The sequence below is a fragment of the Hypomesus transpacificus genome, chromosome 15 (assembly GCF_021917145.1).
Source record: "Hypomesus transpacificus isolate Combined female chromosome 15, fHypTra1, whole genome shotgun sequence".
NCBI lineage: Eukaryota > Metazoa > Chordata > Actinopteri > Osmeriformes > Osmeridae > Hypomesus > Hypomesus transpacificus.
Genome location: NC_061074.1, coordinates 13,111,405 through 13,126,790, shown reverse-complemented (window position 1 = coordinate 13,126,790; position 15,386 = coordinate 13,111,405). Strand labels below are relative to the sequence as shown.

General features: G+C 42.8%; 3 protein-coding genes across 3 annotated transcripts; all 3 read left to right on the top strand.

Moving 5' to 3' along the window:
* Positions 1-1,038: 1,038 nt before the first annotated feature.
* On the top strand, positions 1,039-1,983 carry LOC124477971 (odorant receptor 131-2-like). Its single transcript, XM_047036049.1, has one exon. It carries the CDS (start codon positions 1,039-1,041, stop codon positions 1,981-1,983), a length of 945 nt encoding a protein of 314 aa, XP_046892005.1.
* A 2,272-nt stretch (positions 1,984-4,255) lies between these two features.
* or95a1 (odorant receptor, family 95, subfamily A, member 1) lies at positions 4,256-5,203 on the top strand. Its single transcript, XM_047036048.1, has one exon. The coding sequence runs from the start codon at positions 4,256-4,258 to the stop codon at positions 5,201-5,203; it is 948 nt and encodes a 315-aa protein (XP_046892004.1).
* An 836-nt stretch (positions 5,204-6,039) lies between these two features.
* On the top strand, positions 6,040-13,970 carry p4ha3 (prolyl 4-hydroxylase, alpha polypeptide III). The gene is made up of 13 exons (XM_047036105.1): positions 6,040-6,604; positions 6,931-7,085; positions 7,233-7,456; positions 8,729-8,878; positions 8,977-9,028; positions 9,431-9,594; positions 9,893-10,069; positions 11,352-11,416; positions 11,786-11,945; positions 12,102-12,164; positions 12,387-12,455; positions 12,900-12,996; positions 13,729-13,970. The coding sequence occupies exons 1-13, from the start codon at positions 6,237-6,239 to the stop codon at positions 13,797-13,799; spliced, it is 1,815 nt and encodes a 604-aa protein (XP_046892061.1). The 5' UTR covers positions 6,040-6,236; the 3' UTR covers positions 13,800-13,970.
* The last annotated feature ends 1,416 nt before the right edge of the window (positions 13,971-15,386 follow it).

The window sequence follows — 15,386 nt, the reverse complement described above, 5'->3', positions numbered from 1 at the left end:
AATTACCCCATTGAAAAATATTCCTCTCGTCAAGCCTTGGTCTAGCCCCAGCTGACTTCATTACTGACGCATAAAGAAGGCTCCAACGTGCTGCTGTCCACAGAGTCAAACTGTTTGTCAAACAAAACATAAGGTTGCACAATTAGACTAGACTCTGGAGCTCTCTGGTAATTATCTACTAGTCTGGTTAATTCCTAATCAGGGAACATGGGGCCAGCTCCCTAACTGTCCACTGGGGACATCCTGAGACTCCTTTCTCCTCATCCAATACAATCCATCCCCATCAAGAGTAAACAAACTGTGGTGACATAAGGTTTCATCATGCTCTCTACAACAACAAAAACAGTCCCAGTTCAGGGGGTTGGCCTCTAATTTTTAGGGCCTTCTGTATATTAACCCTTTTGGGAATAAAAAAATAAAACTATAAAACAATTAGATAATAAATCATCTATATTATTTGATTAATAATACGTTATTCACTTCAAAGCATGGATGCCATTGAACAGATAAAAATGTTTTAAGGTAAACTATTGATGTAGGCCTTCTGTATGTGGACAGGTAAAGGTCTGCAAGCAAAAGTGAAGACAATTACAATAGTAGTTAATCAAACAGCAAAATAATAGACATTAACTATTGCTTTTTTACTTTGTCAAATGGGTCATTCAATGTATCAATCTTTACTAAATCAACGTTGAAATTGGTTAATTAAATCCTTGATATGTATTTTGTCATCCTTCATTGAGCACTTTATCTGCTAAGGAAGTTCAGCTTTAATTACAAACTTGATTCACAATGACAATGGCATGAAATTAATCTGTCCCGGGAGAAATCAAGAGACTGTCATATTGGAGGGAGGGTAGGAAAATTAAAGAACCGAATAGGAGCAATATGCAGTCATGAATGTATAAAATCTACATCAAGTCCAAACACTGTCTAGAGAAGACGTTTTCAGGTAGGCTTGATAAAAAAAAAAGAAAAATCCATAGCTTTGACTTGTTTTTCATTTTTCCAGATTTCCATTGTGGGTCTCGGTGAAAAATGCAGAATCTGAACGAGACGTCAGGCAGTGCCAACCTGTCTGTGATCGTCAAGGTGTGTGTGGTCATCCCATTCTTCTGCATCTTCCTCTACTGCATTGTGATCATGCTACACATCTTTGCATCTCACAGAAGGTTCCTGGAAAGTTCACGTTACATCCTGTTCGCCTACATGTTGATCAATGACACCCTGCAGCTCCTTACCTCCGTGCTGCTCTTCCTCCTCGTGATGGGCCAGGTACGCATCGCCAGTGTCTACTGCATGCCTCTGCTCTTCTTCTCCACCGCCACCTTCCAGAACACACCTTTGATCCTAGCCACAATGTCACTGGAGCGCTACGTGGCCATCTTCTACCCCCTGCAGTGTCCACCTGCCTGGCGTTCCGACCGCATGTGGATCATCATCCTGGTCCTGTGGCTGATCAGCAGCATCCTGCCCATAGTAGACTTCTCCTTGGGCAAGGTCCAGCCTGGCGTTGACTTCCTGTCTACCCCAGTGCAGTGTAACCCTGTTCTCAGCACCTCGCCAATACAGACTCTGTTCAAGGTTACCCTCAACGGGTTGTTCTTTGCCGGGGTGGCGGCCATCATCCTGTTCACCTACATGAGGATCCTGCTGGAGACCAGGAAGCTGCGACAGGACAGGGCGTCGGTGGGAAAGGCCATGCACACAGTGCTGCTCCACGGTGTCCAGTTGCTGCTCTGCATGATGGCCTTCACACACCCGATCACAGAAAGCGTGATTGTGCTGCAGGTTGGCTGGCCGAGGGAGCACATATCCTTCTTTAATTACTTCTGCTTCATCCTGCTGCCTCGCTTCCTCAGCCCGCTCATCTACGGCCTGCGGGACGAGAATATCAGAGTCCACATGAGGAGAGCTGTCCCTTGCTGGTCATACACGGTCGCACCCAGAACCAGGGTCTTGGCCAAGCACAGGGGTAGATGACTGTGTTCTAGACTACCCTCCCTGGGTTTGGTCTAAGTTCTGGATGGTAATTGTTAGAAAAAACAACAGTGGAATGTGGGCAGAATGATGATACAAGGATATAGTAGTTGGTACTTTATAGATACCCAAAGGGAAATTGCAGCATTGTAGCAGGCATGAGTGTCACATGTATATTAACAAAATCTGTACCACAAAAAACTCTGGGTAACTGCACAGTTTTCAACGATATAGAAACTTTCCTCAGCATGATATTGTAACTAAAGTAGATGGAGGCTTCTACTGTTCTGTAATTGTGTGCTGAAATTGAGTAGCTACAAACCATACATTTGTAATCCGTTTGTCTGATCAATTCCACGGGTGTAGTGCTCCTTATATGAGTCTACATTGTACAGTCTAGCCAGCCTACATGTTACAGTCCTTAGCTGTGTGCCGACTTTCTGTCTTGGAATAATGCATCTTTGATTAAGGCAATTTAATAACTATTTCCTGATGGTTTTAATGCAGTTATTGGCTTTGTCGTACAGCAGGGGCGAACCGTCAGGGCCCTCTAAGCCCTCAGGAAGGGCCTAATATAGTTACAAAATATATTATATAAAATATATATATTAAAAGTAATCTGTTCAAATTGTATTTTATCTATTCATAATTTGACAATCTAAGGACAATGTTTTTTAAATAAACCCTTCAATCTTGTCTGTTCAGTTTGTGTTGTGAAGAGTTAAATGAAAAAATCCCCTGTTGTCACCCTATCAGAATTTTGCAGGCTCCGTTGTTGGGAGGAAAATGCTATGCAGCTCTGTGATTGGTGGTCCAGCTATGAATTTACAGAGGGACGATTAATAGTAATACCATGAAAGACTAATTTCCATTGACAGTAAAATTGACCAATCATATCTTCTCTCTAAATGGGTGGGCTTTGTTATCGCTAACTTTATGACAAGTTCCGCATGCTGTGGGGAATGCAATCACAAACTAATAAACCAAAGCTTTTGAGAGCCTATAGTGTTGTGCAGAATGACCGGTCAATCTGTAGGCTAAATGTACCAACGCAACGTCATGCAAGATTGTCCGTGAATAGTGCCGCAAGGGCAGGCTCAAATAGTGCGTAATGACCAACACAATTTCATATAGGCCTTAATGCTGTGTGCACGCTGTATCGTGTTAAAATAAATTGCATAAAGGTTTGAAATTACCCCTTTGAAAAATATCACTCTGGTCAAGCCCTGGTCTAGCCCCAGCTGACTTCATTACTGACGCATGAGTTACATAAAGAAGGCTCCAATATGCTGCTGTCCACAGAGTCAAATTGTTTATCAAACTAAATAAAACATAAGGTTGCACAATTAGACTAGACTCTGGAGCTCTCTGGTAATTATCTACTAGTCTGGTTAATTTCTAATCAGGGAACATGGGGACAGCTCCCTAACTGTCCACTGGGGACATCTTGAGACTCCTTTCTCCTCATCCAATACGATCCATCCCCATCAAGAGTAAACAAACCGTGGTGACATAAGGTTTCATCATGCTCTCTACAACAACAAAAACAGTCCCCGTTCAGGGGGTTGGCCTTTCATTTTTAGGGCCTTCTGTATATTAACCCTTTAAAAAAAAAAAAAAAAAACACTGTAAAACAATTAAATAAATCATATACATTATTTGATCGATAATACAGTATTCACTCCAAAGCATGGATGCCATTGAACAGATAAAAAAATGTTGTAAGGTAAACTATTGATGTAGGCCTTCTGTATGTGGAAAGGTAAAAAGCGGCAAGCAAAAGTGAAGGCAATTACAATAGTAGTTAATGAAACAGCTAAATAATAGATATTAACTATTGCTTTTTTACTTTGTCAAATGGATCATTTAATTGATCAGTCTTTACTAAATCAACGTTGACATTGGTTAATTAAACCCTTGAAAAGTATTTTGTCATCCTTCATTGAGCACTTCACCTGCTAAGGAAGTTTAGCTTTAATTACAAACTTGATTCACAATGACAATGGCATGAAATTAATCTGTCCCGGGAGAAATCAAGAGACTGTCATATTGGAGGGAGGGTAGGAAAATTAAAGAACCGAATAGGAGCAATATGCAGTCATGAATGTATAAAATCTACATCAAGTCCAAACACTGTCTGGAGAGGATGTTCTCAGGTAGGGTTAAAGTCATTTTGGATAACATGCAGAAAACAATATCTTCAATTTTTTTTAATCCATAGTGTCAACTTGTTTTTCCAGATTTCCATTGTGGGCTCTTTGGGTCTCGGTGAAAAATGCAGAATCTGAACGAGACGTCAGGCAGTGCCAACCTGTCTGTGATCGTCAAGGTGTGTGTGGTCATCCCATTCTTCTGCATCTTCCTCTACTGCATTGTGATCATGCTACACATCTTTGCATCTCACAGACAGTTCCTGGAGAGTTCACGTTACATCCTGTTCGCCTACATGTTGATCAATGACACCCTGCAGCTCCTTACCTCCGTGCTGCTCTTCCTCCTCGTGATGGGCCAGGTACGCATCGCCAGTGTCTACTGCATGCCTCTGCTCTTCTTCTCCACCGCCACCTTCCAGAACACACCTTTGATCCTAGCCACAATGTCACTGGAGCGCTACGTGGCCATCTTCTACCCCCTGCAGTGCCCACCTGCCTGGCGTTCAGACCGCATATGGATCATCATCCTGGTCCTGTGGCTGGTCAGCAGCATCCTGCCCATAGTAGATTACTCCTTGGGCAAGGTCCAGCCTGGCGTTGACTTCCTGTCCACCCCCGTGCTGTGTAAAACTGTGGTCCTGAGCACCTCGCCAATACAGACTCTGTTCAAGGTCACCCTCAACGGGTTGTTCTTTGCCGGGGTGGCGGCCATCATCCTGTTCACCTACATGAGGATCCTGCTGGAGACCAGGAAGCTGCGACAGGACAGGGCGTCGGTGGGAAAGGCCATGCACACAGTGCTGCTCCACGGTGTCCAGTTGCTGCTCTGCATGATGGCCTTCACACACCCGATCACAGAAAGCGTGATTGTGCTGCAGGTTGGCTGGCTGAGGGAGCACATTTCCTTCTTTAATTACTTCTGCTTCATCCTGCTGCCTCGCTTCCTCAGCCCGCTCATCTACGGCCTGCGGGACGAGAATATCAGAGTCCACATGAGGAGAGCTGTCCCCTGCTGGTCATACACGGTCGCACCCAGAACCAGGGTCTTGGCCAAGCACAGGGGTAGATGACTGTGTTCTAGCCTACCCTCCCTGGGCTGTGTCTAAGTTCATACAGACAACTGGATGGCAATTTTTGGAAAACAACAATGAAATGTGAGCAGAATGATGATACAAGGATATAGTAGTTGGTACTTTATAATAACCCAAAGGGAAATTGCAGCATTGAAATGTCACATGTATATTAACAAAATCTGTACCAACAAAAAACTCTGGGCAATTGCACAGTTTTCAACAATATAGAAACTTTCTTCAGCATGATATTGTAACTAAAGTAGATGGAGGCTTTTGCTGTTCTGTAATTGTGTGTTGAAATACCATACATTTGTAATCCGCTTGTCTGATCAATTTTATGGGCGTAGTGCTCCTTATATGAGTCTACAGTGTACAGTCTGGCCAGCCTACATGTTACAGTCCTTAGCTGTGTGCCATCTTTCTGTTTTGGAATGATGCATCTTAGATTGAGGTAATTTAATAACTATTTCCTGATGGTTTAAATCCAGTTGTCCTAACATGTAAATGTCCCTGCCTGTAAAATACTAATAAAATATCCCTGATAGTGATGAAGTAATAACATGACTTTATCATGCAATGAATGTAATTATTCGATGATCGATATAAAAAATACTACAAAAAGTTCATAATTGTGCCAGAACTATAGTTATTTGGCTTTTTCGTACAGTCCATGTAGGCTGCATTGGCCGAAATGTTATCCTTTAATACCCATAGGTGTCACTGTAATCCCAATTTTAAAATAATCGCAACAAATTAATTTACGTCTACGTGATAACAATTGAAGGATGCTCTTGGTATAATAATTTGGTGAACTAATTCAGTAACGAGTTGCGTGTTCAGTTAACGCTAGGTGAACCACATGACGGTCTTAAAATGACTGAGTCGCCTAATTCGATAGGAAATTAAAAATAAATACCTTTTAAAGTAAAACTTTTTTCTGAGTCAGTAGACGACTTCATTTGATTATTATAATATAAGTTTGTGTTTTCCTTATGATAATGAAAACTGACTTCATTTTTCAGAGACAACGATGTGCTTTGCTGGTAACGAATGTTTGATTTTTGCAAGGCGGAGGGACAGAGCGCGGTCAACAGTCCTGAAAAAGAATAAGCGTGTAGCTATCAGCACTATATGGAAATCACAGTTGTTAATAACTGGGAACCTGGAGTCTGTTGTGATGAAGCCTTGTAGCTACCGAACAAAAATGCCTTTTTTCCAACCTATACATTTTTACTATATTTGGGGATTGATCAGTGTGATTGCAATTCCATTGTCTTTTGGTGAGATGTACACGTCGTTACTGAACATTAAGCAAGCCATTAATGTTGAAAGAGAACTTATCAGTCATTTACAAACGTACATCGAGCACGAGTCAGAGAGACTAGACGACATCAAAAGGTGAGTGACAGGTGAGATGCAGGGGCATGTTTGTCTAGTATCTAATCTATAGGGACTTTCTTACTAAGAAGCCGCGTGTCTCATAGTATTGGCAATATAGGTATGACTTTCTTAAACCTTTATTCGCCAATGCTTCAGTCTTATTGTTTAAACTTTGCAATGTGTTTATGTTTTTCCTACCATTACCATTGCGTCAAGGGGCTAGACTTATTAACGTTGTACAGCCTACCTTCGTAGCCTATCAGTAGCAAACCAATTGCTACAATGAGTAGGCTACGTTTTTTTTATTTATCTCGACTCATTGATAAAAGTAATTATTTTCCCAGGTTCTATTCAAAAGTGTCTGACTTGCATAAAGAAGTGTACAGTGGAGCAGCAGCATCGATATCAAACCCACTGGTGGCGTTTACGCTGATCAAGCGTTTACAGTCAGAGTGGCAGAACGTGGTTTACAGTGAAGAGGCCGTTGAGAACACCCAAGGTTTTACTGCTCTCCTAAAAGCACATCTGGTCCTAGTAACTGAGATGACCTAGGACACAGGTTTTACAGGGGTCTGTCCCCCTCCTTTGCATTGACCTGTCAGCACCCCACCTTCACATGCTTTGTGATCTTCTGCTGGTATTTCAGCCCTCAGGTCAGGTTACAAGGAAGAAGAGGCCATCTTGCCCAAACTGGAGGACCTGTATGGGGCAGCTAGAGGTCTGATGAGGCTGCAGGATGTGTATGATCTTCAGGTGGGGGGGCTGGTGAGGGGCCACTTCCAGAGGGGGACAAATGGCAACCCTATTAACATCTACAGTCCACCAGTTTCCATCCCACTCTCTGGAGATGACTGCTTTCTGGTCGGAAAGGTAACTTAACCCGTGTGTGTGTGTTCTCCTCTGACCTCTCAATTGGATATGCAGAGTAGGGGAATGAGATCAGCAACATGAGGAGTACAAGACCAAGGGAGCTCAGTGAGAATAGGTCTAATTAGTATTCCATCCATAGAAGACTATAAAAGTTAAGTTCCCATCTGCCTCTCTCAGTCGCCACTGAATTCCTCCTTTATGTGCCAGGGGAATCTTGTTGGGATGACCAGAGTGTTCCCTCATACAGAAAGGTTAAAAAACACTCCAGCTTTGGGTCACGTCCCACAATGAACTCGGCTGTCTCACTACAATGATGATGCACAGTAGAGACACTGTGGGAGGGATATAAATGTAATGGAAAAGACATCATCCTTCTCTAAGGAAGTCCCAATGCGAGTGTGAGAATATCCTCTTTACTTCACCATGACAATCTACAAGAGTTCCTTAACATATGCTTTTTTTTAAGGGAGAAGTCATCCAGACGTGCACTTACAGCTTGCTACGGCAATTTTATAGTTGTTTAAAACCAGCAGTTCAAGATCCATGTGCTGTCATTATCCACGTTTTGGAGAGTTAGGGTTAGGGCAAGTCCAAAACTACAGCCTTGAGAATCACATCCTTGCAACATTTTTTTAAGTGACTCAGCCTGACATGACTCACTTATACTCTAACAAAGCTTTCAAGGTCCCTTCACAGTTTTGGTAGGTTTCAGCAAGAATTGTTTTGTAAATGTAAACAAAAAATCTCTTGCACAATGTTTTGTCCAAACCCAGTTTCCATGCTCATTTTTGAGGTGGGAAATCCAAGTAACTCTGAAAGTCAGGGTCGGTAATGTTATTGAAATGCACTTTTTGTCATATTAGCTGAATAAACTTAACATCGGGATAGCAACTAATAAATCTAAAGGTTTGACAGCAAAATGAAATACATCTGATATCTGTAGGCTCACAGGACTGTAATAAACACGACCAATCATTTAGTTTGGACTGAACTTGATGATTATCATTATTTGGACGGGCTACCTGTCTGTCTACCTGGCAGTAGTCAGTCAATGAGTTCATGTGTGGGGAGTGGCTTTAAAGGGAGGGGGTGGAATAGTTTGGTTTGAATCCTTTGAATCCTGGCAAAACGTACCAATCCTGCCTTTAAGCAGTAAGAAGTATCCAATGAGAAATACCTTGGATTAGAAATGCCCAAAGAAATGGTTGACACTTGATCATCTGTACTGAAGTAAGAAGACACATACAGCAGCCGCCGCTGGTGTGGTTTCAGGTAGCCTATGAGCAGGAGGATTACTACCACTCTGTCCAATGGCTGGAGGAGTCTGTCCGCCTGTTCCGTGGGTCAGGAGGGGAGTGGAGCCCAGAGAACGAGGGCACTCTGGAAGATGCTCTGGACCACCTGGCTTTCTCACACTTTAAGGTGGGTACCCTGTAGTGACAGGGTATCATATTATAATACCGGAGACACCACAGATAGTTTGTAGTCATGAGAACACTCCTTTCTCTTTGTTTTCTCAGACAGGAAACGTGACCTATGCACTCAGTCTCTCCCAGGAGTTGCTTCACCACGGTAATACTTTCCAGTCAAAATATCCTACTACTAAACCATAGCATGGAATTCCACCAACTGGACTTAGTTTGGACATCTGCTTCACACATCAATCCAAGAAATACATCATTTTTAATCTAGCTAGTACCCACTGCCTCTCCGCCCACTCTCTCAGCAAGCTTCTTGTTGCTTATATTCTGAGTATGTGTAATGTAATGTAGATACAGAATGCAATGTACTTACTGTGAAGAAAGAAACCGGGACCACATCTGTGCTGCGTATAGTGGCATTGAAGGAAGGGGGTGGGATATTTTGGTTTGAATCCTTATATATATATACTGCATGTTGACTTGATTCAGGATTGTACAGATGGAGCATGTGATGACTGTGTGAATAATATTGATATATTCCTTGGCCATTCAGATCCCATGAACGGCAGAGTTCTACAGAACGTGGAGAAGTACGAGAGGTTGCTTGTTGAAAGTCCACAGTTACAGGATTCTGATGGAGTGTTGAAAAGGCCCAACACCACTTATCTCAGGACAAGGAACGCATATGAGAGACTGTGCCAGACACAAAGTCATCAGGTAGATTTTTATCCGCAGTCATAACATTACGGTACTGCTAATCATGTCTTGAACTGAATGCAAAAGAAGCTTGATCTTCAAAGTGACAATCGCTGGCTTCAAATCATATGTTGATTAAAATGTCATGCAAAACTGTTGTGATTTTTCAAAACAAACTGAGAGTTGGCTTTATTCTCATACTAGTTAGCAAGGATGGAAGAACATTCAAAACAAGTTCTGTGAGTGAAAAGAAAATTACCAATGCTTTCTCGCTGTTCTGGCTTCAATAAATGACTTCAGATGCACGTTTCTCTCACAGCCAAAGCACTATGAGAACCCTGACCTCTTCTGTGACTACTTCACCAATGGCAGTCCGACGCTGTTGCTGAAGCCAGTCAAACGAGAGGTTCTCAGCCTGCAGCCGTTCGTGGTCCTCTACCACAGCTTCATCACTGACGCTGAGGGTAACAACATCAAGCTCCATGCCCATCCTGGGGTCAGTAACTGAAACCATGATAAGGACAATGTAACCTATTGTAGCACGCTTTATTCCGTAAACTATTAGGATTATATTAAGACTGAGGAGATCTCTTCTATTTGGTAAGTGTTAATTACATCTGGAAAGGTTTAGCTGGAGAGTGAGTGTGCATACTGACTAGGCGCTGGCAGTCATGACTATTGGGGTTAGTTATTTTCGGAAGTTTCCCATCATAGTTTTCTCCAGTGGTCTGGCCCCTTACACTACCCTGCTCAAAGTCATGATGGAAGGTTTTAGTGAAAGGTTGCCAGGTTATTTTTGCTCTGCATGATTTAACAAGATGTTTAAGTCTGTCTCTCTCTCTCTTTGTCTCTTACATTGAAATGCCCAACAAAAGCTTATATCAACCAAGATTTGTTTCCTTATGTCTACATCGCATCTGCATGGCTCTGAATTCTGTCTGGATAAAGTACAACAATACTGAAGGGATTGAGACATCTCCAACATCAAAACACCTTTGAAGAAATAGTTGACATGGTTCCAATAATTTAACACACAGCTTAATGCAACGCTGTCCTGTACTGTGAAGTCCTTGGCGTAGCTTCTAAGACTGCTCAATTAAGAGGGCTCCAAGGCAAGAAACAAAATTCCCTCCTTCACAACTGAGAGATAATAAGATATTTATGTTGTATCCTGGCAGCATTGAAAGGAGAATTGTATTTGCAGTGGAGACACTTTGTGCTGACTCAATTAGTCTGGCAAGATGCGGTAACCCAAATAATGTCTCATAGCTTATGTGAGGTTTTGGCACTGACCAATAGGTTTTCCACCCTTATTTTAGATAGAAATCCCACCACTTATTTCATAATTATGTCGACATTTGATGGTGTTCTGGTGCGTTGATTAGAAACAGGCCCGGACTGTTAGTCATGTGGTTGGCAGAGTAGGCTCTCTGTGCCTTGAACTTGGTATTTCATCCTGCTGTCAGTTCCAAGGCCGAGCTGTATTAGTTGTCTAGTCTCAGGGCTGTATTGGCTGTCTAACCTCTGGGGAATTCAAGAGGGAGTTTGTAGATAGATAGGCCAGCAAAGTATTTCCATCATGGCTCTGGTGACTAAAGGCTTTGTTTCACCAACATTCAAAAACTTGCAAAGTTTTCGCACTTTTTCTCTTGCGTTTACCTTTAGTTTTTAATATTAATTTAATTGCTCGCATCTGGATCCTAGAAGTTTACTATTTATGTGAAATTACTAACATGCAAGTAAAATGATACGTTTCTTCTGTCATTGTATGACACAAGTTAAGGAGGTCTGTGGTGGCATCTGGAGAGAAGCAGGCAACAGCTGAGTATCGAATCAGCAAGAGGTATGAAGAACAAACACTACAGTATATGAGCAGGTTCTACAGTAGGGGCCAAAAGGGACGCATAGTTAATAATAAGAGCTACAACTTAATTTACTGCATCATCTCTGGCTTGTTGCTGCAGCTTTATTACAAACTGAAATGGCTATTTTATTGTTCCCTCTCATGACAGTCAAAAGCAGCAATAAAATCTCACCTGCTGAACAAAGCTGCCATAGTGTAGCAACTCAATATACTCACTGCCTGAGTTAATTTTATGGCGTATAACATTTACTACAACGCTAATTTACACCAACCCTTATGAAACAACTATGTAATCTCTCTAGAGATTTGAATAGAAATATGAGGGGAATTTTTTCCTTTGTCTTTCAGTGCATGGCTGAAGGACACAGTACACCCTATTGTGAGGCAACTGGACCAGCGCATCTCTATGCTCACAGGGCTGAACGTCCAGCCTCCACATGGAGAGTACCTCCAGGTGGTCAACTATGGTATCGGAGGTCACTATGAACCTCACTTTGATCATGCTACAGTAAGTACATCTGAAAGCTGCTTTATCCTCTGACACATCCATTCTGGCTGCTCTGACTGTACCCTCACCTGTGTTACTTATGGGTGATGAGAATATTGAATGGTGTGTTTGAACCACTTGCTTTGACAATGGCCCCCTTTCCCTCCATGTGTCCAGTCAGCATCAAGTCCCCTGTTTAAGCTTAAAACTGGGAATCGAGTGGCAACGTTTATGATATATGTAAGGCAACTTCTTTTTCTGGCATGTAAAAATGAATTGTCTGTGCTGTGTGACGGAATTTTAGTCAGTTATTCTGTAGTCCAAGTTCAACATTCCAGAGTGAAGTAGTATATATTAGAATGTTTGTAAGCTGTGGACAAATTCCGCCAGTACACCAGATGGCTTTTAAAGTAGTGCACACATGGCTAGACAAACCTTTGAGAGACTGTTGTCATCACCCAGCTCAGCTCTGTTGACGCAGGCGGGTCCACAGTCTTCATCCACGCCAACTTCAGTGTTCCTGTTGTACAGGTAAATATATCAAAATGTTATCGTCTTTTGTTTCCACATAGAAACAGCTAGAAAGGGCTTCTAACATTTTAACTGTCAAACTGTCTTAATCCATAATAAGAATTCCTTCTGAAAGGTTATTCTTTAACATGATGTTGTTTTTAGAATCTCTTGTGGCCTCTTCTGACAGTAATACAGTTGTGTCAAAAGAAAGGAGAGTAAGAGAGTTTAGATTAAGAAATGATACTGTGTTGAAATTGGCCACATCCTCAGCTGGGTTCAACTTTCAAATCTTGGTTTGTGAAGTTTCACTTTCTGCCCAAGTATTAGAAAAACAAGAAAGATCTCACTCTTTCTTAGTGGATTCAGGTCTGCATTAGAGGATAGGACCACACACAATCTAGGCAAGGCAATTTGTTTTTATTTTTTTGTGGGCAACAAACGCGCCTATGTCTGGTGTTTCAGAATGCTGCCCTCTTCTGGTGGAATCTCCATAGAAACGGTCAAGGTGACGGGGACACCCTGCATGCTGGTTGTCCTGTCCTTATTGGAGACAAATGGGGTAAGACTGCTAAATATTTACCATGGAGACGAACAACGATTGGTGTGCATGTTACAGTGTAGGTACTCACGTAAACATAAATAATATACTCAGTTTGGCTTAGAATGCACAGTTTGTGTGACATCAATTGTAATGTATACATTATGACCATATATGGCCATATCTTATTTGTATGAGCATTTATGATAAATTTTTTAAGAAGCTGTAGTCTTCAGTACATTTGAGGCCAGCCGCCTCTGTAAGAGCCTGACTGTGGGTTAGGGCCACATCTGTGTCACATTACAGAGATGCAGGAGGGATGATAGAGCTGGTGATACACTGTGTGCTGTGGAGGGATGTCAAACATGTGCGGTCGCCCCCCCCATTCCATCACTTAACTCCCTCCTGGATGCTACTGTCAAGGGCCGGGTTTCCCAGATTCGTTAAGAAGCTCTTAACGCTAACAGCTTCTTAAGAGCGTTCTAAGAGCGTTCTAGAGCGTTCTAGAGCGTTCTTAAAACGCTCCTAAGAAGTTCTTGGCGTTAAGAGCTTCTTAACGAATCTGGGAAACCCGGCCAAGGACACTATACTTACAGAAGCAAAGAAAGATGCAGTATATTAGTCATTACTATGGCCGTTTAAGGAGAAACTTTTTCTTCAAGTCTTGCGCATGAGTTCTTAATGCTTCTTAGAAGTAGAAAAAAAACGTTTTGGGATTAGATCATGACACAATATACTAAATGTATGTTCCAGTGGCTAACAAATGGATCCATGAGTATGGCCAGGAGTTCCAGCGTCGCTGCAGCACTAACCCTGAAGAGTGAAGACACTGGAAGCAGCAGCTGGGACCGCTTGGAGTACAAGAGACAGACTCCACAATGGAGTGGTGCAATCGCAGGCTTAAAGGAGGGGGGGCGCCAGATCCAGAGAAAGTGAAGGAAAGGAGAGAGGGAAGGGGAGAGAGGCGGGAGGCTGCAGGTCTGTGATTGGAGTTCCAGGCCCAGGGGAGCATGGGGTGGTGGGGGGGGGGGGGGGGGGGGGGAGGGAGGCTGGGTAGGGGGGGGGGGGGTAGGGGGCTGGAATGGCAGGAGGTTCAGTTGACTTTGGGATGGGGGGCGAGTGTGGGGTGGGAGGGCAGGGGGGCATTTGGCAATCAGCCCCAGAGGCAGTGAGCACAGCTCTTGCTCCCCCATCCCTGCAGAGGGAGAGAGGCCTCTGCTCTCTCACACTGGACTGGTTTCAGTTAACTCTGCAAGGCTGTTTGCCTCCGGTGTCAGTTTGTAAAAAAAAAAAAAAAAAGATATAATGCAGCCCCTTGAAAACGAATGCACTGAAACGGCAGGACACTCTTTGCGTTTGCACAGTGAGCTGATTGGAACACCACTGATCGTAATCAGAGATTTTCTTTGGGAACTCAAATGTCTTACAATTAAAGTATATGCAAGTACATTCAGAGTTAAATTTGTATCCCCCCACATTTATAAAGACAGTATACCATGTGTTAACTGCTATCTTGTATCGAATGGGTCAGTGATAAGTTAGACGTGTTATTACTATATCTGAGCTGTGACTAATCATGCACGGTACCCCAGATGATTTCGAACACGTCTGCAATGCTGCTGCTGTCTGTGGACCTCATACTACAAACGCCAATTGTCTATATGCATACCACTCAAAGATGCCTCAAAGTAGGTCAAAACCAAAGTACAGACGGTGCCAGTTTTCACAGTATGTCTTTGAGGAGCGAGGGGAGAGTGAGGCGTGCTGACACATACTGTGGGAACTGGAGGCTCCAAGGGGGCTTCCCTGTGTGTGTGTGTGTGTGTGTGTGTGTGTGTGTGTGTGTGTGTGTGTGTGTGTGTGTGTGTGTGTGTGTGTGTGTGTGTAAATGTTTGGACGGGCTGTGACTTGATTGATTGACAATGAAGGCTGAGGAAGGGTTAAAGAGATAACGTCTCCTCGCTTGTAGGGATGTATTTCCATGAGCTCCTGTGTGTGTACACACACACACACACACACACTTGGAAAAACAGAAGAGCCATATACTGCAGAAATGCTACAGCTCCTGGCTGCATCTGAAGAGTAGACTGTTTTTTTTGTTGCAGTTAATGAACACAAGCCCCCTTCTATACTAAAGGTGAAAATGAATGAAAGTTGTCGTCACTGTGTATGGGCCCCCACTTGGACTCACACAGTGAAGATAGTGGAAATCTTTTTTGTCTCTGAAAGTTGACCCTTCTGACTTTAGATTGCTGTAAGAAACTAGAAGTTGTCAGTTCCAGAGGCATTTGGTTAAATGTGCACAGTAGGGATCGGTATCCACCCTTGGAACTCCTTCTGTCAGCCAAAACATACATGGCTGCTGAGGTCCCTGTAGCTAGGCAATAATCACCTAACTGTCATACAAACTG